The sequence below is a fragment of the Taudactylus pleione genome, unplaced genomic scaffold (genome assembly GCF_031769625.1).
Source record: "Taudactylus pleione unplaced genomic scaffold, aTauple2 ptg000017l, whole genome shotgun sequence".
Lineage (NCBI taxonomy): Eukaryota > Metazoa > Chordata > Amphibia > Anura > Myobatrachidae > Taudactylus > Taudactylus pleione.
The window spans coordinates 1,230,784-1,247,461 of NW_028284419.1; the positions used below are offsets into that span (position 1 = coordinate 1,230,784).

The 16,678-nt window shown below is 42.8% G+C and overlaps 1 protein-coding gene across 3 annotated transcripts in view; it reads right to left on the reverse strand.

Annotated features, from left to right (window-relative positions):
• Nucleotides 1–16,678, reverse strand: part of LOC148540743 (ferric reductase 1-like) — a 211,477-nt gene that overhangs the window by 38,380 nt on the left and 156,419 nt on the right. For all 3 annotated transcript variants that reach the window (XM_088481523.1, XM_088481505.1, XM_088481514.1), the window contains 2 exons: nt 13,085–13,224; nt 8,971–9,062 (listed from right to left, as the gene is read on the reverse strand). In XM_088481523.1, coding sequence (XP_088337649.1) covers nt 8,971–9,062; nt 13,085–13,224 — 232 coding nt within the window. The remainder of the gene's footprint in view (nt 1–8,970; nt 9,063–13,084; nt 13,225–16,678) is intronic.

Below are 16,678 nucleotides of genomic sequence, written 5' to 3' on the forward strand. Positions count from 1 at the left end.
CAAGAAACTCCACATGGTACTGAAATGAGCATATAGATTAAACTGATAAGATCCATCAACCGTTTAGATACATAAAGAAAGTGGACAAGATAAACCGGCAAATGCGAATGGACAAGCGTCAGCTAAGATGATTCCATGATACAGCACCAGGTATTCCTAGGTGGTCTCCCATTCAAGTACTAGCCTGGCCTACACTGCTTAGCTTCAAATATCAGACGGTATAAGACGTGTCCAGTGTAGTATGGCTGTAGCAGAGGACAAAGTACATCCAAATATGGTAGTCCTGTGCATGCCAATGACCGAGACATCGATGTATCTAAACACAGTAGATGGATCCGTAACAAATGTAAATCACGGCATAACAATAAGAACAACCGGGCCTGGATAATGTACCAGCTGATTTCATCAATGTCATGTCCAAGATTAATACTATGCATCAATACATTACTTTCACTTATGAACAAAGTCACAGCAAAGCGCATTTTTTGGATTTAAACATTCATTGGACTGGAACGGAATTTGATACCTCCATTTATCACAAACCAACTGACAGTAACACATTACTGCATGCACAGAGCCATCATCCCACGTCACTCAAAAGGAGTTTACCATATTCTCAATTCTTACGTGCACTCAGGATCACCAGCGATCCCTCTCGAGCGGAACTAGAAATTGATTGCATGATAACCAAATTTGCACAATGTGGATATAGACACAAGGATCTCGTTGCGGCAAAAACAAGGGCAATAACAGTACACGGAGGTACAAATGAAGCCAACAAAACAACAAGTAACAAAATTGATACGATGTTATTTGTTAATCAACACAATGTAGCCAGCAAATTCATTGACTCCTCAGCCAAACACCTCTGGCCGATAATTAATACGGACAATTCCATCAAGTCGTTAAAAAACTCAAAGATTATGCTGGGCTATAAACGTGCCAAAAATCTGAAGGATTAGCTTGTACACAACGACATCAACTTTGGTCCCACCAATACTGAACAGCATTTTTTATCCAAGAGACCAGGATGTTATCGTTGCACCGGCTGCACGACATGCAGTTTTATGGAAACTGGCCCTGATATTGTACACCCGCACTCGGGGAGACGGTTCCCAATCAAACATATATTAACATGTACATCCAAATATGTGGTGTATATGATCCGATGTCCTTACGGACTAGCATACATTGGGAAAACCACTTGCACAGCCAGGATTCGCATGGCACAACATCGTACTGCAATCCGTCAAGCACTGGAGGGAAAGGAAATTGACCAACCTGTAGCACGCCACTTCAAGAATTTTCGACATTCATTATCCACCTTGGTGTATAAATTAATTGACCATGTCCCTATCAACAAACGAGGAGGTGATAGGGACAAGAAACTGTTACAACTTGAAACTTTCTGGATACATAAAATGAACACCATATCACCACTTGGTTTCAACGAACAACTTTCCTTTTCCTGTTTCTTTTAAGGACCATTTCGTATCGCTTGCTGTTGTCATACAGTGTATTCATACTTACACTTACAGGGTATTGGTTACCCATTTTTATCCCACCAGTGTTCTTGGACATTATGCATTGGTGCATTATCCAGGCCCGGTTGTTCTTATTGTTATGCCATGATTTACATTTGTTACGGATCCATCTACTGTGTTTAGATACATCGATGTCTTGGTCGTTGGCATGCACAGGGCTACCATATTTGGATGTACTTTGTCCTCTGCTACAGCCATACTACACTGGACACGTCTTATACCGTCTGATATTTGAAGCTAAGCAGTGTAGGCCAGGCTAGTACTTGAATGGGAGACCACCTAGGAATACCTGGTGCTGTATCATGGAATCATCTTAGCTGACGCTTGTCCATTCGCATTTGCCGGTTTATCTTGTCCACTTTCTTTATGTATCTAAACGGTTGATGGATCTTATCAGTTTAATCTATATGCTCATTTCAGTACCATGTGGAGTTTCTTGAACATTTCTACATTTGATTACGGCCAGGTTATGGATCTATTTTTTGATTAATTTGCTATTCTGCAGTGGCCAAGGCCACCCTATATTCTATTCTCACATGTCATACCATGTTTGGTATAGCCAGAACCACGCATCACTATGCATTTTGGTTCACAATGACCAGTTTAGTCAGGTAGGGGTTAATTCATTTCTTTAATTCATTCCATTGATTAGTAGTCTTCATATTGTCATATGATTTACCATTTTTTATATAGCCACAACCATGCTTTACCATGCATTATTGATATCTATAATTAGTTTGGTCATGCAGTGGTTAATACTTCTGACTTACCTCATGGATTACTGTCCATATATTTGTATATGTCTGGATTTATTGCTAAGTGTTTCATTTGTTTAACCTTATGATGTGGTCCATGACCGCTCTCAGTCCATGGTTATCATCACCTGTGCTATACAGTATTAATGTCTCATGTAATGCATTTATCTTATTTTGCAATACTGTGGGGAATTCTTGCTATAGTTACGCACATGTATCACTTTGTCACCTCTTTATTTATCTATTGTTTATTATCACATGTATGCCGCTAGTTGTTTGACACTGTTGCCGGTTCTCATCGGGCAGTGTAACATCGTTGCTGCCAGTTAGCATCAGCCGCATGCTTTCTCCCCAACGAGCGCTGGAAGCGGTGGGGAGTACAGCATGCCGCGGCTGTGTATCTATGTTTGTATAGTATCAGCGGGTTGCCCTGGTTACTCACCATGGCAACCACGCTTGGTGCGGCTGCATCACTGTGCAAGCGCTCTGTCCCGCCCTGATGATGTCATCGACGGCGGTGTTAGCGTTGCACATGGTCACTATGGGATGTCACTGGGTATAAAGGTATGCACTGTATAAAAGTCACCAGATTGAAACGTTGAACTTTGACCTACCTGAGTCGTGAGTCTTCTTTATCAGAGTCCTGTGAGTGCCGCTGTTATTTTTATATATATATATATAAATCCAAGATCAGAATGGCACTCACAAGTTGTAGACAGTGAAAGTGCTGGGGTGCAAATCGTTACGCAGCAGAATCCATCCACAGGCAGCCGAAATATATTCAATGAACAGAGAGAGCACTCACCAGTCTTCATAATGTAGGCAAACACATTTAATAACTCACATCATCAGGACAACACGTTCAAAAGTCGACGTTTCGGGCCACACAGGGCCCTTTGTCAAGACCAGATCACCACCGCCCAGAGTGTAAAAGTAGCAAGCCCTACCAGCTGGCCAAATGGGCCTATAAGTACCAGAGGCCTCACACATGGACATACCCCCAATTACATGAAGGAGACACCATCATTATCATGAAGTGCTATTAAAGCACTGCAATCCTGTCATAGCTCTATCTGGGAGACACTGTCCCAGATATTGTCACACTAGGACAATGTCAGCTGTGACAATATCTGGGACAGTGTCTCCCAGATGGATCTATGACAGGATTGCAGTGCTTTAATAGCACTTCATGATAAAACACTTTAATATAAGGTATTTCTGGTCATACGAAGCACTCACGATGGCATTATGCCATCAAAGTGATAACCTACAGCAAACCTCCACCCAAAGACCATAAACAAAGGTCACAGCAACAATCACAAAGTTATGTAAAGTAATGGAATCCTGTATGTTCATTAAGTCCCTTGGTAGCAAGGGTCCCTAAACGATATATCCATTTACTTTCAGCCTGTAATAGTTTCGAACCTCAATTACCACCACGGATAGACAGGGGAACATGATCGATCATTCTATAGTGGAGTGATGCTTGAAAATGGTGGGCATTATAGAAGTGTCTGGCGACAGGTTGGTCGCTATTACTGGTATTCAAAGCACTTCTAATTGCAGAACTGTGAGCTGCCATATGCTCCTTAAAGGAACGTTTGGTCTTACCCATATATGACAGCCCAGAAGGACAAAGGATCTGGTACACCACGAATTTAGAAGAGCATGTTAATCTATAACCAATATGGTATACCTTACCCAACTGGGGGTGGTGAAAAGTATCACCTGAGATCAAAAAGCCACAGGTGGTACAGGAACATCTGTAACACCTGTTCTTACCTTTTAAGAAATTACCTGTAGGTGTCTCTTTAGCGCTAGCAATGACTGTCTTAACCAAACGGTCTCTGAGGTTCCGACCTCGCTTATAGCTAGCTATTAGTTTAGTATCTTGTAAGTCCAAATCACCGTCAGTTTGTACCAATGGCCATGTTTCTTGGCTATATAGTTAATAGCTTTGCTCACTGGGTTATACTGCATAACCCATGGGAACAATGGTGTCGAGGGCTGCTTGGGACCTATGGTTAATAATACATCTCTGTCTAAATCCAACACTATACGTTTAGCCTCCATAAGGGATTCCCAACTATATCCTCTCTCAAAGAATTTATTAATCATGGAGTTCATTTGGGTCTCCGCTACTTGGGAGTCTGATGTAATTCTTTTTATATGGAGCAGTTGTGAATAGGGGAGCCCTCTCTTTAGGGGATCTGGATGGAAGCAACGATTATGTAGGAGGTTGTTATGATCAGTAGGCTTTGAGTAAAGTGATGTTTCAATACAGCTGCTTTGAATTGAAATTGGAACATCAAAAAAATTATCCATATTATCACTAATAGTATATGTTAATTTTATAGGATGGTTCCTGCTATTATGATCATTGATTACTTTTTCAAAAGACTCCTTACTACCTCAACAAAAGATGAAGATATCATCAATAAAACGTGTATAATACACGATATTGTTAGCTATACCCATATCTTCAAAAAATATTTCCCGTTCAACCTCAAAAATAAAAAAATGTTGGCGTACGAAGGGGCCACACTGGACCCCATCACACAGCCAACACACTGGAGGTACAATTTCCCATCAAAAAGGAAAACATTTTTGGTAAGGATTTCAGTTAATAAAGATATAACAAAATCTAAACGTGGGCCTTTGTACTGGGGGTGAAATTTCAAATATTGTTGAATAATACTCAAACCCATATTATGTGGGATCACCATGTATAGATTGGCTACATCTATGCTTCACAGCCAAATATTGTCTTCCAATGTAGGTAGGGCTTTTAACTGACGTAGCAGTGAGGTAGTGTCCAATAGATATCGCGGGTGAGGAAGAATACAAGGTTGAAACAAGCTGTCCAAATAAACAGCCACCAGTTGGTACAATGAGTTGGTGGCTACAATTATAGGTCGTCCTGGGGGATGTTGTAAAGATTTGTGCACTTTCGGGGTAGTGTACAATATAGGTACCATGGGATATGCAGGTATCAATACTTCCATAAGATTACTGGGAATTGATTGGTCATCCACTGCTTGTTGTAATATAGCAGTAAGAGATTTTTTGAAGATATTGATGGGATTGTCGGATCGGGGGGGCTCGGGGGGGTTCGGATTTCAGAAATCCGAACCCGCTCACCCCTAATATATATATATATATATATATATAACCTCATATACATACTGTACTTCTCAATATCATATGGACTTTAACCCTTAACCAGGGTTACATAAACATTAAAAAAAAGAATATGTATTTGCATGTCTGTTTCTATATATAGTTTCCAATAAAGCAGCCATATAAGGCCCCCAGAATCATTTGGTCAGGCCCTCGGAGCTTTATTATGCTAGCCTCATCTGGCTACCACCCTGCAGCCAAAATCTATACAGCAATGCCACCTGGAACATCCTTAGGAAACTTCAGACGGTCACAACACTGACCTTACAGCTCCATGGAGCATCCTCAGGATGCTCTGGGCATTGTTGTAATCACTGGTGATTGTGGCCCTGCCCCCATGTGACATCACACGGAGGGGTCGTGGCCTCCACCGCCCCCACAAGTAATATTTTATAAATAAAAATGGCCCTCAGCAGAAAAAAGGTTCCCCACCCTGCATTAAAGTATTACAGTATGTTTTGCAATTTCCACGGTATGGTTTCCAAAAAATCTACCCAGTGTCATATGCTTATATATTGTTTGTTTTATTTCTTTATAAGGATGGAATCCCTCCATACTGTATATCTTAGGCTGCAGGAATACTTGGGACAGTGCAGTCAGAAAATAATACCACTTGTAGACAACATCCAAAGATGTAGTACCCGGACATGTAGTGCAGTGCAATCAGGGTACTGTGGTGAATTCGGGGAGAATTGCCACTCTAGGGGCCTAATTCAGCAGTGCTGAATGCAGATTCCCGATGATAGGGAATCTGCGCATTCGCATACCTCCCAACTGTCCCGCATTCAGTGGGACAGTCCCATTTTTTTGGGACTGGCCCGCTGTCCCACCCGTGGGCCGCAGTATCCCGTGGTGGGGGGGAAGTTGGGGGAAGCATACACTGCTGCTCTGCATAGCAGAGCAGCGTGTATGCAGAGCGAGAATAGATGCTGTGTGCCTGCGCACAGTATCTATTCACAGTACGGGGGTAGCCGGGGGCAGCCCAGCATCTCCGAGATGCTGGGCACACCCCTTTCTGATGTAAACGGGGCTTTCAGAGTAGACCACGCCCCTTTTCGGGGACGCGCACGCCTTTGGTGCGCGGATGTCCTGAGTGGAGCTCCTCAAATGTTGGGAGGTATGCATTCATCATCAGACTGTCAGTGATTGACAGTCTGCTGCCGTTTCAGAGCTGGGAGGGGCGGCGACGGCCTCCGTTTCCCAAAACGGAGACGTATCATCACCATTGAGTGGGACTGGTGAGGCCTCTTTTGAGCATCTGGAATAGCTGGAGTGACCCCATGGTCAATTAGACTGCCAATGGACACGCAGATGAGCCGATGCTGTGTCCAAGGACGCAGCTTGGATAAATAATGAATGCAGGAGGCGTGATGCCTCCAGCTGCATTACCATATTACAGCTATCACAGCTGCTAACATGTGATATCAGGGCTTTTCACTACTTCCTCCTATTCACAGATGGGGTTACCGTGGAGAAATTTCAGATTTCTCCTGCAGCTCCCCAGCTCTGTGTCAGGATCACTTCCCCATATTCATAGAACCACGGAAAACTCAGCTTTCCATATCGTTTCTAAAAACAAAATCACCATCTCAGGACGGCGTAATGGGCCTACTGAGGGCGAAGAGCGGGGAAGCCTGCATCTTCCTGCTCTCTCCACCCCCTTCTCTAAAGCCGGCCAATCATAGGTGCCCAAGGGAAACATTGACAGACAAAATAATCTGCTCCTCATGTGACTGGGATATGCACAGACTGCAGTGCTGAGTCCCTAATGCCTCCATTCTGTCCTCTCCCCTGTCGCTCTGTCACTGACGCAGCTCTGTCTATGTTTATGAAGTGACCTGGCATATGCTGGGTTACATCAGACTGATCACTCCCCACTGCCCCCAGCTCTCTCAGCCCACCCCCTGTCCATGATACACAGGTGTAATTTCTGTGGTGCCTCCTCGCTGCCCCCAGCTCGATGTTGCTGCTGCAGCTGTACACATTGCTTGTGGAGGGATGAACTGGATGCTCAAAAATCCTTCTCCTTGAGCCCAGCAAGACCTTAACAGGTTGCTTCCCTTCAGTGGCCAGCTAGCAGGGAATGTGGTAGTCATACTTGTGGAAGGGCTGCTGCTGCAGAGGGAAAGAGCACTCAGTGACCACAGAACTTTTGTAATCCAGTTTGGGTATTGGAGTTCAGTCTCGGCTCCCATGGTTGCTTCCAGTCCCAGAGACATATTTGTGCTGTTTGTACGTTAACTTTACCAGTCTGAATCCATCTAACCTGTAGCAGCACTTTGCAGGGGGACAGTGAATTACATGGTAAATGGTAAAATATTGCAAAAATATGATGCAAAGTTATATGAAAATAATCAATGATAAAGAAGTATTCTTTATGAATAGACCCATATAAATGACCAGGGCCGTAGGGAGGGTGGTGCGGCCGGTGCCATCGCACAGGGCGCAATCCTGCAAGGTCACCGGCCGCTACCTGGCTGGCTCCGGAGGTCTGCAGGAAGTGACCTCCTGGAGTGCAACGAGGCTCACACAGAGAGGCGCAAAAGGAATCCCCGCCCTCCATCCTTCGGGCGGGTGTAAAGGTAAGCGCTTACGGAGAGGAGGGGACGGGAGGGGAGAGGGGCAGCAGTGCAGCACAGAGCACATTGCCGTCCTGCTACGGTGCTGTAAATGACTACCTGACTTTTAGAGAGCAGACCACCTCATTCTACACCACCCATGATAGGTGCAGTTACCTTTGAAGCAATGATACTTGTGCTTATCTTGTTACAGTTCTACTTCTGCCTGGATATTAAACATTTATCTGGATAGTCACCATTCTGACTTCTATATGGACTTAGGGCCTGATTCATCATGGATTGCTATTGCAAAAGTGTACTCAGACAGCCGATTGTTGTGTACTGCGCATGCGTATGCATCGCAGTGTGTGTGCGCGAAGGCTACACTGAGACGGAGACCACTCAGAGCCATCGCAGAGTGATTGACAGGCAGTGAATGTTTAGGGGTGGTGACAGGGGGGTGGTCAGAGAAACGCAGGGGTGTCTGTCCGTTTGAACGCCGTTGCATGGGCGTGCATAAATTAGCCACTGAGATTGCATACATAGCCTGTGTACTCACTGCGTACAATGAGGTTAGCAATTTCTGAGTAAGGTCAGGCCTGCTGTAATTCTGCGTGAGGGACCGATGGTACTCGATGTTACCGATGTTTGTGAAGAAATGCAAAGTATTACAGACGTGAGACAGCGGTAGTGGAAGTTGGTGGGCATCTTTATGCTGGCAGTGTGACAGCATTGCGATTGCAATCATTAGCATATTTTCACAGCAGAGCTGCGTGCGATTACGAAGCTGTGATCGTAATAGCGATCTCTGATGAATCAGGCCTTTAGTCCATTCTCTGTATGCCTTGACCTTTAATTACAAAGCCAATTAATTCCAAGGATTTAGGAGTACCTAAGATGATGATGATGATGATGATGATAAGAATATATTACCTGATCTGAATATCTGCAATGTTGGAGTTTGGTGCCACCCATGTCATCTGTATGCTGGTCTTTGCATTATTTGATGTGTGACTCACTGAGCTCTGTAATTCCAATTTGCACATAATATTAGTGAGAATAGTTATATACTATATAACAAGGGTAAGCAATGTGTGGAAAAAAAGTTGCTATGGTCATCCACATCCCTGCATGCTCTGCCACAGTTGTGCTGTTAGGATGTGCTAGAACTGTGGCAGTGTATGAAGGGAGGGGGCACAGTAAAATGTTAAATAATGCATTTTTAAAGAAAATAGCAGATACAAAGCAGTTACATAGTTTGGTATATAGAATAAAAAAAAAATATATATATATATATATATATACATATATATATATATATATACATATATATATATATATATATATATATATATACATATATATATATATATACATATATATATATATATATATATATATATATACATATATATATATATATACATATATATATATATATATATATATATATATATTGACAAGATTCCAGAAGGAAGGAAGCACTCGCCAGTTCAAATATTAATTTTTTGTCTTTTAGTAATGATTGTAGTTCCTCATATATGAATGAATATAACCATAGGTCTAGTCGACGTTTCGGTCCCTGATCGGTCCTTTCTCAAGACTTGAGTAAAAAGCTTAATAAGGTAACCACATTCTTAACAATGTTTTAAATCTGTGGATAAAGAAAAAATACAAAAGAAAATGGGTCTCATTCAGACCCGGTCGTTAGATGCAAGCGGTCGCTCTGATTGAGGGCGGCCGCTTGCATCTTGAAGTGCGGCCTCCTGGTCGCTAGCTAAGCTATGGGTTACCACCCACAGCTTAGCGACCGACCAGGGTGATGGTCGCGATGGCCAGGACCATCGCGACCACCGGGGCTTGCGACGAGACCCTAAGGTTGGATCTCGGCACTCGCAAGCCCCAGGGAGCTTCCTCCTCTGATTGAGCAGGAAGCTCCCCACTGACATCATTGCTGATGTCAGTGGGGCCACCCCCAAATGGCAAGCGTTCCGTCGGGAACGCCTCCGTTTGGCCGGCCACCCTCCCGGCCCGCCTTCCAAATGGGGCAAGCTGTCAATCAACATCGACAGATCGCCCCCTTTGGTGTGAGACCCGGAGCGACGGAGCGGCCGTCGCTAGCCGGGTCTCGCGCATGCGCACGTCGGAGCCGGCTCCGACGTGCGCATGCCCAGTGGGCAAACATCGACCCGGTTGCGAGCGCTCAGCACTTGCGACCAGGTCTGAATGAGGCCCAATGTGTGCCAGGCTCCCAAAAGAAAAACATATAATGTTATTGCAAATGTGACTATAACCATGTATAGACACCTATATATACAGTGCACACATATATACCATAGGGACAGTAAATTGTGCTGATTTACCCAGTAGTCTGATGCTACTTGCAAAATTCATATTGGGGAGACTATATCTAGAACATGGTCCATAACCACAAAAGGACCAACTACAGTGTATGAAACAAGACAAAGATCTATACACTAAATGAGCCAAATATTATACTGTAGAGCATGATCCAAATGCTAATATCCCGTGAAGAAATGCAGACATCCAGCAGCTAGGACCAGAAGTGAGTGATGCACTGTCCAGGAGTCCGGCGTCCAAGACCCTTCCCCCCCCTTCCCCACTAACACCCCCACCCGAACGAACTGCCGCCCCCCGCGGCGGAGGTTTAATAAAGGGTTTTTTTTTAATAAAAAGATTTAAAAAATGACAACAAAGTTACTGCTGCAGACCGGGCCCCCTGACATGGCTGGGCCCGGGTAATCAGTACCCGCTCCTCCCCCTCTCGGCGCTCCTGCCCATGTGGACTCTATTACGTAGGCCTAACGTCTAGAAGGTTCCGTGATCGTATGGCGAATAATAGAGCATGGGATCTATATTAAAGGATCGATGCCCTAACAGATTTGACTGATACTTCTGTTCCTGATACATGCTATTTGTATGCGTTACTTTGATGGTGACTAGTGGTATGCACTCTGTATTTCCAGATAATTTTGGTCATGGGATACTTGCATGTCTTCACGTGATGTCAGCATTTGGATCATGCTCTAAGGTATTATGTGGTTTATTTAGTATATAGACTCTTGCTTGTTTTTCCTGGTACATGTTACCTGTATGCGTACTGTGATGGTGACTGGTGGTATACACTCTGTATTTCTAGGAATTTTTTGTCATGGGATGTCTGCATTTCTTGACGGGATATTAGCAGTTGGATCATGCTCTAAGGTATAATATTTCGCTCATTTAGTGTATAGATCTTTGTCTTGTTTCATACACTGTAGTTGGTCCTTTTGTGGTTATGGACCATGTTCTACATATAGGACCTCATTCAGAGTCGGTCGTTGTGGCCGCACGGTCGTAAGGTAAAAGGGGCAGGATATGCAAATGAAGCGCTCGCAAGTTGCGTCGCTAAGATGGGATCGTTAACTGGACGAGCGAGGGGAGGATGCGGCCATAAGACTAAAAATATGCCCCTTTCTCGTTCCCATTACACGTCATCTCCGGGCATATAAGGATTAATCGAGACCATCGGGAACCATCGGAGCTGGTCGCAGAGCTTAAGGTTGACCATACACTCTCTTAAGCACTACGATCAAGTCAGTGTAAAAACCTCCCATGTCACATGTGCCATGACACTACTTAGTTAATTATGCACTCCCATAAACCATATGCACTCCCATAAAACGCCATTTGCATAGTCAGGCACGCATGCGTTCGGATCTCCACTCCGCCGTTCACAAGCACCTTCCCCTGTTACCACCCACAAACGTGTCACTCAAACTAACGACCTGGCCAAGTTGGAGAGAGCAATTTCTGATTGTAATAGCTAGTTTGCGCACGCACATTGCAAATTTTACGCATGCACAGTTTAGCGAACATCGGTGGCGTACGACCGTGCGGCCGCAACGACCGACTCTGAATGAGGTCCATAGTCTCCTCAATATGAATTTTGCAAGTAGCATTAGACTACCGGCTAAATTGCCACAATTTACTGTCCTTATGGTATACATGTGTGCACTGTATATATAGGTGACTATACATGGTCATAGTCACATTTGCAATAATATTATATGTTTTTCTTTTGGGAGCCTGGCACACATTGTCTTTTTTTTTTTTTTCTTTATCCACCAGATTTAAAACATTGTTAAGAATGTGGTTAACTTATTAAGCCATTTACTCAAGTCTTGAGAAAGGTCCGATCAGGGACCGAAACGTCAACTAGACCTATGGTTATATTCATTCATATATGAGGAACTACAATCATTAATAAAAGACAAATAATTAATATTTGAATTGGCGAGTGCTTCCTTATTTCTGGAATCTTGTCAACTATTTACGGGGCCTTATGAGTCCTTGGATAGCACCCCGAAGTTTCCTTACTGGATGTGAGTGCAGGACCTATCTGGATATTATATATATATATATATATATATATACACATACTCTATATATATTATATCTATATATATATAATATATTCATAACGTCACAAATTTGCGACCATTGCGGCAACCTACAGATATGCTAATAAACTAATATACAGTAGCTATCTCAGTCTTCTATATGTGCGTATTAGTGTGATTCACTACATCCAGGTTGCAACTGTGTATGCTATTGTAGCTAGTCTGTATGTCACATCTTTTTTTTAAGAACAAAAAATGTGTTGAAGAAATATCATAAATATAATCTTGTGATTTATGTTTTGTTTTATTTTCTGAGTATATAAACCTTCGAAAACTGATATGAGCCATTTGAGCCATCCAATTGTACCTTATTAACAAGCTAACGAACATCATTTATACCTTAACTCTTTGGAAAACACACTGTTTGTAACATTTTCTAGAGGCTAGGAATTCTCTTCCCCATTATCTCAGATAGCAGCATTACATATACTGTACGCCAAACCAGATAAGCAGCATGGGTCTCCTAAGATTTGTAATAATATTTATTTTATTCCATTTTCATGCTGGTGTAGGTGGGTGAAGTCACACCTTTATTAAAATTTGTTTTTATTTAAGATTTTCATAGGAAAAATAATTATACTTACAGCAGTAGAAGTACAAGGCAAGGTCTGCGCATTCGTGTCACTGATTTTGAAGAAGCCCACAGGGGTGGTAGAGCTGCCTGAACGTGCCTGAATTAGAAAACCTTTGAACTGAATGGAACCACCCTGGCTGGTGAGTGTGACTGTGAAATTGAGCAAAGGCTGTTAGTAAAAATGTAGTAATAAAATGAATAAGTCATTATCTATCTGTCTTCTAGCATTTTCTGTTTATTATCAGTCTCAATTGTAGCTTCCTCTTCTTTGATCCCCAGCATCACCTGGCCTGGCTCACTCCCCCTCCAAGTGGCCACCTCCCCAAGCACCTTCAGTCACATCCTCCTTTATTTAATGCACACATTTTAAAGTACTGTGATACCCAGGACTCCATCCCGCTGCTATTTGCTGCATATATGCTACTAGCAGCAATCTTTCTATACCTTCAGTCTGTAATCTACACTGCCAGCTCCAGGCTTGTGTAGAGCTGTTCTGATGGACAAATCCTGCTGCAGGTGCAGCTTCAATAGAGCTCTCCTACATCTAGAGCTGGTGAGTCATACTGCATAATTACTGTGTATCATCACTGCAGCTATTGACACTGTATTTGGCACTGACACCTGGATAACAGTGTACAAAGAGATTGGTACCCCTTCACTATTGTAGATGACAAATCAGGGCCCCTATTTACTAATGAGTTTTATCACCAAAACGTGTGATAAATTTCACTGTGTATGATAAATGGTGCTTCAGCCAATCAGCTCCCAACTGTCATTTTTCTAACAGTTGACAGTTGGGAGCTGATTGGCTGGAGCACCATTTATCATACACAGCAACATTTATCACTCGTTTTGGTGATAAAACTCGTTAGTAAATGAGGCTGCATATTTGTTATGTCCCTTCCCCATGCCTCCCAACATGACCCTCTCCAGGAGGGACACAATGCTCTGGTCTTGGATTTCCCTGGTAATTTATGATTGGTGGCGGCTCCAGAGGTGGGGCTGCAGTACAGTCCAAAATGCAAATAGGGGAGTCTCACCAACTGCCAGTGAGTCCCAGCCAGTGATGTTTGACAGCGTGTGAAATGACAGTTGGTGTGACCCCCCTATTTGAAATTTGAGCTGCGCTGCAGCCCCGCCTCTTACCAGGGAAGTCGAGAACAAGAGCATTGTGTCCCTCCTGGAGAGGGTTATACATATATATATATATATATATATATATATATATACTAATATTATAAGAATGCTGTGTTTGTATGTTTGTCCCAGGTTGGCGCAAAAACTACTGAATGGGTTTTCATGAAAACTGCATCGTTTGGTTGTGGAAACTCCTAGAAATAACCTGCAATTCTTTTATTTCAATTCGTCAAGTTAAAGCTGAGCAATAACAACAACAATATGTATGTATCAACAATGCATGAGGTAGGTGTGGCACATGTGCGAGTCCGGTAAGGGTTGGGGGGAGAGGTGCTTTGGGCCCGCATTCACCTGAATAGGATAAGCTGCAGAGCAGTCTGTGCACAGGGCACATAGTGACATTGGTGTGAATGGGTCACCTCAAATAAAAAAATGTTGGCAGAAGAGATTTCTTCGTGGGTGAAGCATAGCTAGTATGCCTACAGTATATATTTACAGTAAGGGTAGATGGAAGTCACATAGGTATAGGCAATATGTATGGCTTCATGTATGGCCTAAAAGCCTAGAGATAAAAAAGTGCTGTTCATAAACATTAAAGAAACAAAAAAATGTGGTATTACATGTTACATCGTTAAATTTTCTAGGTCCTGTACCCATTAAAGTGTGGATGTGCAGCACTCAGAGCACAGTACACAGGAATAAGGGGGCAAGACTGCAGTTTTGACAGAATCTACGAATTGATACGGGACAGGCAGTTTATCTACTAACACTCCTGCAATACTCCCTCAAACACACCTATATAATTGTTGGCCCGATCTCCCGATATCGGGGTTAATAGGCCGATGATTGCATTGGTGTATATACTTATTTTAAAACTAAGGAGGTTCCAAGGCTTAAGTGAGAATGAATTATGTATAGCTGTGGCATGATTGTAAGTAAGCAGACAAATGCCACAGAAGATTCAATGTTAAAAGTGTAGTGGTTGAGGTGTAAATTAGGTTGTATGCCTACAGATTTCAATTATGTATATCTGATACAACAACAATTGTAAGTTAGTAAACTAGGATTTGCTAATTATACATTGTAATTACTGCATATAATGGTTTGGTCAACATCTATACTTACTGTAGTATAAGCTACAGTCCCTGGTAGGCGTCTGTCTATTTGTTCTGGCTAATCTCGAGAACCACTGGGTGGATTTTTATGCATTTTCCACTATTCTATAGAGCATTTGTCGAGGAAGGTTTAGGTTTAGGTTTATGAAACATTAATGGGAGCTGAGCAGTGACGATTTTAGTGCAGCAAGTCAATGAAAAAATGCACGTCCGTGCCCTTTCTTGGCTTAGGCTGCCTAAACCATTAAAGATATATCACAATGGTGGACTTTATTTCATATCAAATAGAGGTGGATACCTATTATCCGGTTTTCCAGAAAAAATTATGTAAGCCTTATTTACTAATACAGAATGTCAGTGTTCCCCTTTTATTGTCATTCCTATTTGGGGATGTAGTCGGCATCAGGGTAGTTAGGATGCCAGCGGTCAGAATCCTGGCATTGGAATCCCGACAGCAGACTGAATCCTGGTTCCAGAATCCCGATGGTGGCTATTAGGGTTAGAGATTAGGCTGTGGGAGGGCAGGGTTAGTATGCAGGGGGAGGGTTAGGGTTAGGCTGCTGGAAAGGTGGGTTGGGGGAATGTAAGAGTTAGTACACTTACAGTCAGGTGCATAAATATTCGGACATTGACAGAATTTTCATATTTTGGCCTCTATTCACCACCATAATGGCTTTGAAATGAAACAAACAAGATGTGCTTTAACTGCAGACTTTCAGATTTAATTTGAGGGTAATTATATCCAAATCAGTTGAACGGTGTAGGAATTACAATGGCTTCTATATGTGCCTCCCACTTTTTAAGGGGCCAAAAGTAATGGGACAAACTAAACAATCCTAAGTCAAACTTTCACTTTTTAATACTTTGTTGCAAATCCTTTGCAAGCAATTACAGCCTGAAGTCTGGAACGCATAGACATCACCAGACGCTGGGTTTCATCCCTGGTGATGCTCTGCCAGACCTCTACTGCAAATGTCTTCAGTTCCTGCTTGTTCTTGGGGCATTTTCCTTTCAGTTTTGACTTCATCAAGTGAAATGCATGCTCAATCGGATTCAGGTCAGGGGACTGACTTGGCCATTTCATAACATTCCACTTTTTAGCCTTAACAAACTCTTTGGTTGCTTTTGCAGTATGCTTCGGGTCATTGTCCATCTGCACTGTGAAGCGCCGTCCAATGAGTTCTGAAGCATTTGACTGAATATGAGCATATAATATTGCTCGAAACACTTCAGAATTCATTCTGCTGCTTTTGTCAGCAGTCACATCATCAATAAATACAAGGGAACCAGTTCCATTGGCAGCCATACATGCCCACGCTATGACACTACTACCGCCATGCTTCACTGATGAG